Here is a 6,684-nt window from a genome sequence, read left to right as displayed (position 1 = left end):
TCTCTCTCTCTCTCTCTCTCTCTCTCTCTCTCTCTCTCTCTCTCTTTCTCTCTCTCTCTTCCCTTGCTTTTTTCTCAAGATCATCTGATTAGGACTGTTTCTACTGTAACTGGTTGGAGCCTATTCTCCAATGCTGTTGTGGTTTTTCCAGTACCTGGAGTCCTTTTCTTTTAGGCCTTTCCTCATGTCCTCAACTTTCTTTGTTTGTCTCAGTTTAAGATCTAAGCCAAATCTATCTAATATTTCCTGTGATAAAGGTTCTTTGCTAATACCTTAGTTTCTCTGTACCTTCTTACTTTCACCTCTGGTAGTTAAGTTTCTGACAAGCATGACTTGAATGTATTTTTTTTAGCATTAGTAGTAGAATTGTACCTTATTAAGGCTTTCAAAGATATCACTCTACTGAAAACAAGATTTCAGTAGAGATAAAAATAGATGAGGAAAGGGACAGAAATTATAGTTTTTGCAGTAAAATGTATATTAAATCAAATGTCACTGAAGGAAGTAGTGAAAATAAATCAGACTAAAGATTATAATCTAAGGATTTGCTAGGTCAAAGAACAAATGTCTCTAAACATTTTTTTTAGCAAAAGTGAGAAAGAACAGTAACTAAAAATATTAGAAAACGAGCTTAAGAACCTCCTGAAACACCAAGATAGAAATCCTTTTTTTTTTTTTAAATCTTTACATCCTGTCTTAGAATTGATGCTGAATATCCATTTCAGGGTAAAAGAATGGTAAAGGTTAGGCAATTGGTGTTGTCAAGTTACCCAAGGTCAACCAGCTTGGAAGTGTCTGAGGCCAGATTGAACAAAATAGAAATCCTGAAAATTTAAAGAATTGAAAAGAAAACTCATTAATACATAAAACTAGTAGCAGATTAAAAAAAAATTAGAGGAAAACCAAATTACTAATTTCAGAAGCAAAAAAGAGAATTCATAACTAAGGAGAGGATATTATCAAAACTTGTCCAGCTGTGCAACCTTAGAGTTACTGTTAATTAGTGCCACTTTATGTTACCAAAAAATAAACATATCTACAACTACTGTGCCTCTCCCACCCCCCAAAAAGGGAAAGGAAGAAGAATGAGAATGAGCATTTATCTAACACCTACTTTGTGTCAGACACACAAAGTCCTTTTACAGATATTATGTTATTTGATCTTCAGAACAATCCTGTAAGATATGTACTGTTTTTATTATTTTGCAGATGAGAAAACTGAGGCAAACAGTTAAATTACTTGTCTAGGGTCATTTATAGCTAGCTAAGTATCTGAAGTCAAACTTGAACTCAGGTTTTCTGATTGCAAGCCACTGTGTGGCTATTCATTATGCTACCAGTTGCCTCTAATTCCTAAAATCATAAACTTAATGAAGTAAGTGAATATTTATGTATCAATGTTAAAGAACAAGAAGTAGAGAATTTAATCAAATCTCAGGATAGTAAATGAACTTCTGAAGGAATTCAGAACTAGCTAGATTCCTGAATGAATTCTCTCCAGTGTTTAAAGATGATTTCCAGTATTATATAAATTGCTTGCAAAAATAGTAAAGAGATACTATTAAATAATTTATGACACAAGTACAACCGTAATAACCAAGGAGGATCAAAAGAGAAAAAGAAAACTATAGACCATTCTCTTTAATAATGAACATAAATGCAAATATTTTAAATAATAATTTTAGCAAAGAGGCTAAAACAACATCACAAAGATTATATTTGTGATTAGGTTGTATTTATATCAGGAATGCTATTGGTTTAATATTAGGATGACTATAATCTTAGTTATGCAAAAAATTTTATCACAATACAACATTCATTTTTGTAAGAAAAATACTAGGAAACAGTAGTAAAGGACCTTTTCTTAAATTGATAGCTAGTATATATCCAAAATCAGAACTATCATTATTTGTACCAAAGACCAATTAGAATACTTTCCAGTAAAATCAAGGCTGAAACAAGGATGTCCATTGTCACCCTTTCTGTTTGGCATAGTACAAGAAATATTGGCTATAGCTGTAAAACAAAAAACGAGGGAATAGCCATAGGTGTTATCAAGGAATTATTTTTGCTGATATGATGGTATATTTTAAAGCACCCTAAAGGGTTGACTGAAAATTAATGGAAGCTATTTAGAACCAAAGGTAAAAACTGCTGGGGCCTTTTGCTGAGCAGGCATAATTTTCTAAGGAGATGACGTCAGCAGCTGGCTCAAACTGCCTGCAGATGGATATATTCAGGGCAAGGTGATGACAAGGATTACCCCCAAAGACTGGGGCTCAAAAAAGTCCATAAACTTACTACATTCACTTCCTCAGAGAAACCTTAAATCTGTTTGGAGATTTGGTTCCTTGCTCTAGCCTGACTTCATTGCTTCCTTATTTTGCCTTTGTTCTTGTCTACTGCCATATTGCTGTTTTGTGCCTTTCTCTAACCCCTATTTATTACTTTTTGTGATGGTTGTTTCTTGCTTTTACCCACTGTTGATTTTGACTCCTAACTACAGGAATCTTAAATGGTGCAAGTTCCACCATAGCCTACTCTGTGGAGGGCTCTGGCTAAACCTGTCCCCAGTTCCTTCTGGCAGTAGAACCACAATATTTTATACTAAGCAATTTCTTAATAATATTGTTGGGGTTATTCCAAGTGATGAGGTTGGAATCTTGATTATTCAAAATGTAGTCCCAACTATTATTTAATTTATTTAACTTGGAAAACTACTGAAGTCTTTGAAGAGGAGTTCTGTTGAGATAGTATGGGGGGTGTGGAGACCGTGACTGATATTCCTTAGTCACCTTTCCTTGAGTACAATTAAGGCATGGGGCATTGCAAGCATCTTTGTTCAAGTAGGGTAGGGTTGCTATTTACCTAGAAGTTCTGTTTATTCATTGGATAAGAGTTTTGTAGGGCTTGAGAAGAGGTTTGACCCTTGGACATTGGTTGCTTTCCTCAGACCTTATCCTTCAAACCCAAAGGAACAAACAATACTTCCTCAACCTAGCCACATGTGATATCATTGCCATGTACTGTTACATTTTCAATCTTATCCTTCAATCTGTTTGTCATAAAACATTTAGATTTGAGTGTATGGAATGGAGACTGTTATCTCTCCCTAAACATCATTTTTCTCCTTGCTTCGGCCTATAAGGGGATGCAACAGATTAGAACCTGTGACACACCTGGGTGCAGACTCTTGTAGGAGTGACTCCTTCCCTGTGTTGTTGCCCCAGCTTTAGTGAATTTAGTCAGTTAGATGTCAGAGATTATAAACCAGTGGTTCCCATACTTTTTTGGCCTACCGCCCCCTTTCCAGAAAAAATATTACTTAGCCCCCTGGAAATTAATTTTTTAAAATTTTAATAGCAATTAATAGGAAAGATGTATGTATCAATGTTTCTACCTTTTTCATAAAATATAGTAAAGAAAGGTGTAAATTAGAAACATTGAACTTTGAAATTATGAAACTATTTATTGAACTCAGAATAGAATGTAATACAAAAAAAGTTAAAGCATTCAATGTCATCTTAATGAGAAGGATGATTCTGGTGTGCTGCTACCAATTTAGTAATCCTCGGCTCTTATTTTCGTCAGCAGTAATCTTAAATCACTGCAATTGACTATTTGCAATTGGTTTCTTTTTTTTGTTAATAAATTGGTTACTGCCCTGAATCCATGTTCCACTAAATATGATGAAGGAAATGCAATTAAGATCTTTTGAACTACAGCCCATATTTCAGGATAAGCTGTAGGGATCTCCTTTTGCAAATGCACCTGTGGCCATCACCAACTCCCTGGATTGCTGCAGCACCCACCATGGGGCAGTGGTGCCCACTTTGGGATTCACTGCTATAAACAGCCTGTTTTACTCAAAATGTAACAGTACATGGCAATGATATCACATGGCTAGGTTGTGGAAGTATTGTTTGTTCCTTTGGGTTTGTTTGCTTTCCATACTCTTAAACTTGGATGCATTTGTTCACTTTTGATATGCTTAGCTTCCCCAAATCTGTTTTATTCATAGGGCTTCTTAGGTACAGCTCCTATGGGTATTAATTCATTTGGGATGCTGGCTAGTCTCTCAGTCTTTCTGCGTTCCTCTTCCCCCCCCCCCTCCCCAGTACTTTATAAACTTTAAATGTGAATGCAGGGTTTGTTGACATACCAGGTGCACCAACAGAAAAGTGATACATTGAAGGACCAGATGTCTTGGGGAGAAGACAGGGATACCCTGCAGACTGAGTAACTGCCTGCTTCTGTTTATGACAGACTCTAAACAGTGAGCTTGTGCATTGTTACAGTATCTAATCTCTTAGTGCCTTTAAAAACCCTAGGAGTCATTCTTTGTAGCTCACAAGCCTGTCTGCTCACTTTTGCAGCCTATCTCTGTACAGCTTGATGGTCCCTTTCAGCTCTGTGTCCTATGAGTTTAGGAAGTTAATTAAATGAGAACTTGATTGAAACGATTAAGCTCTATTGAATTAATTTGTTCTTTTTTTTAAGGTTTAAAGGAGAAATTTGTCAGAAACTTTGAAGTATCTCCAGATGGATCCTCTTTGCTCTTAAATGGTTCTTCGGGATATTTTCATTTACTTTCAATGAAGGTGACTTACTGCTAATTCTTATTTTCCTGTTGTATGCCCAGTGTGGGACTCTTAAGGTTGCTATACACTTGAATCTAGTCTCAAATAAGGGAGCATAGGCTATTGAAGAAAACTGGATTCTTAGGGGAGGATAATCTTCAAAGTAGAGAAAAGCAAAAGACAACATTGGAAAATAGGTGATTTTTAGATGGCATGATGTGGTCCTTCGAACAACTTGTTAATTCCTATTTATCTTTTAGACCAAAGAGCTGATTGGCAGTATGAAAATTAATGGAAAAGTAGCTGCATCAGCTTTTTCATCAGATAGCACAAAGATATATGCCAGCTCTGGTAAGTTTAATGACTAATAGAATGGTATGGATGTATTTATTAAAATCTTTTAAGTTTTATGAAACTAAATTTGATTTATTTTCTTAAATTTTAGTTTCTTTTGAATGGCCAAACCATGGTATGAAAAATAGTTTTATATTTTAAAAATTGGTTTATTCACTTTTTTTTCCCAGCCCTTATCTCCTGTCTTAGAATCGATACTATATATTGATTCTAAGACAGAAGAGTGGTAAGGGCTAAGCATTTGGGATTAAGTGACTTGCCCAGGGTCACACAGCTAGAAAGCGAGGCCAGATTTGAACCCAGGAATCTTATCTCCAGAGCAGATTTGTCTCTATTCACTAAGCCACCTAACTGTTGCCCCATGAATAGTCTTTTTTTAGTGACAGATTCCAAAATCTACCTTCTGTAGCTCATTCTGTTGTTTTAAACACCCTATGGTGGGTCAAGTTTATAGAAAATAAGAATGCTTATCAAATTTGTAGGAATTTGTAAATTCAGCATTTAGAGTTCTGATTCTGTTGTCTAAAAACTTGATGCTGGTAATCCATTGTAAAATATAGCTACTTTCTTAGGCACTGTTGTTCAGTCATTTCATTTGTCACCCTATTTGAGGTTTTTTTGGCAAAGACAGTGGAATGGTTTGCTATCTTCTCTAACTTATTTTACAGATGAGGAAACTAAGACAAATGGGTAGATGACTTGCCCAAGGTCACATAGCTAGTAAGTATCTGAGGCTGGGTTTGAATTTAGGTCTTCCTGATTCCAGGCCTGGTGCTATTCACTGTGTCACTTAGCTGCTTTCTAGTCACTGACTTAGATTTAATTTGAGGTCAAAACTGTTGTTTTTAGTGGTCACAGACTGTCCCCACATAGTACTTGTTTTATGTCCACCTGGTTATTCTTGGATGACTCCAAGGACTGATGGGTTTATTTGTTTTGAGATTATAAAATTGTAATGTTACCTCTCTTCTTTTGTTCTTTTGTTCAGTGGATGGTGAAGTTTACATTTGGGATGTGAATACCAGGAAATGCTTGAACAAATTTACCGATGAAGGGTGTTTGCGTGGTTTAAGCATTGCTGTTTCTAGGAATGGACAATATGTAGCTTGTGGGTAAGTAAAGATAAATGGTTGCAATCTCTTAGCACTTTGTATTAATGATAATGCTAGAAAATGTATGTGCTGTTCTTCATAGAATTAATTTAAAATTCTTAATGATAGTCTAAAATCAAACTACCTGCTGTAGCACTTGTCTTAATTTTGATGTTTCTGTAACAGCTGTTGAACCAGTAAAATGTAGGGTGGCATAATATTTACATTTTATTTTATAATTGAAGTAACAATTTTGCCTTGTCTTAACATTGGTGTAACTATTTTTTACCATTTTGCTGCTGGAGGGGAAATTTCCTAGTGCAGTACCCAGGAATAGGTCATTGACCTTGTACTGCTCAACATTTTTAATGCTGATTATGATGAAAGTTTAGATGGCCTGCTTGTCAAATTTGCAGATGGCACCAAGCTTGGAGGAGATTTTAACATGTTGATTGTCTGAATCTAATTCCAGAAAGATCTTCACCAGTTGGAATGAACTGAGAATACCATATTATATAATAAAGAATTTTTCTAAGGCAGCTTAAATATGTTGATTTTCATTTTTATCTTTTTCAAGTATTTCTTCTTCATTATTGAGATTTTTCTTAAAATGGACATCTCCCCTCGTCCCACCAATAACAACTACATTTATGGTAGCT

General features: G+C 35.4%; 1 protein-coding gene across 1 annotated transcript in view; it reads left to right on the top strand.

The window, feature by feature from the left end:
• Nucleotides 1–6,684, top strand: part of UTP18 (UTP18 small subunit processome component) — a 45,367-nt gene that overhangs the window by 18,197 nt on the left and 20,486 nt on the right. Inside the window, exons 8-10 of the mRNA XM_044675079.1 lie at nt 4,501–4,601; nt 4,841–4,931; nt 5,923–6,046. Of these exons, the coding sequence (XP_044531014.1) occupies nt 4,501–4,601; nt 4,841–4,931; nt 5,923–6,046 (316 nt within the window). The remainder of the gene's footprint in view (nt 1–4,500; nt 4,602–4,840; nt 4,932–5,922; nt 6,047–6,684) is intronic.

Source organism: Gracilinanus agilis, chromosome 4, assembly GCF_016433145.1.
Source record: "Gracilinanus agilis isolate LMUSP501 chromosome 4, AgileGrace, whole genome shotgun sequence".
In the NCBI taxonomy this organism is placed as follows: domain Eukaryota; kingdom Metazoa; phylum Chordata; class Mammalia; order Didelphimorphia; family Didelphidae; genus Gracilinanus; species Gracilinanus agilis.
This window is presented reverse-complemented; position numbering and strand designations above follow the sequence as displayed.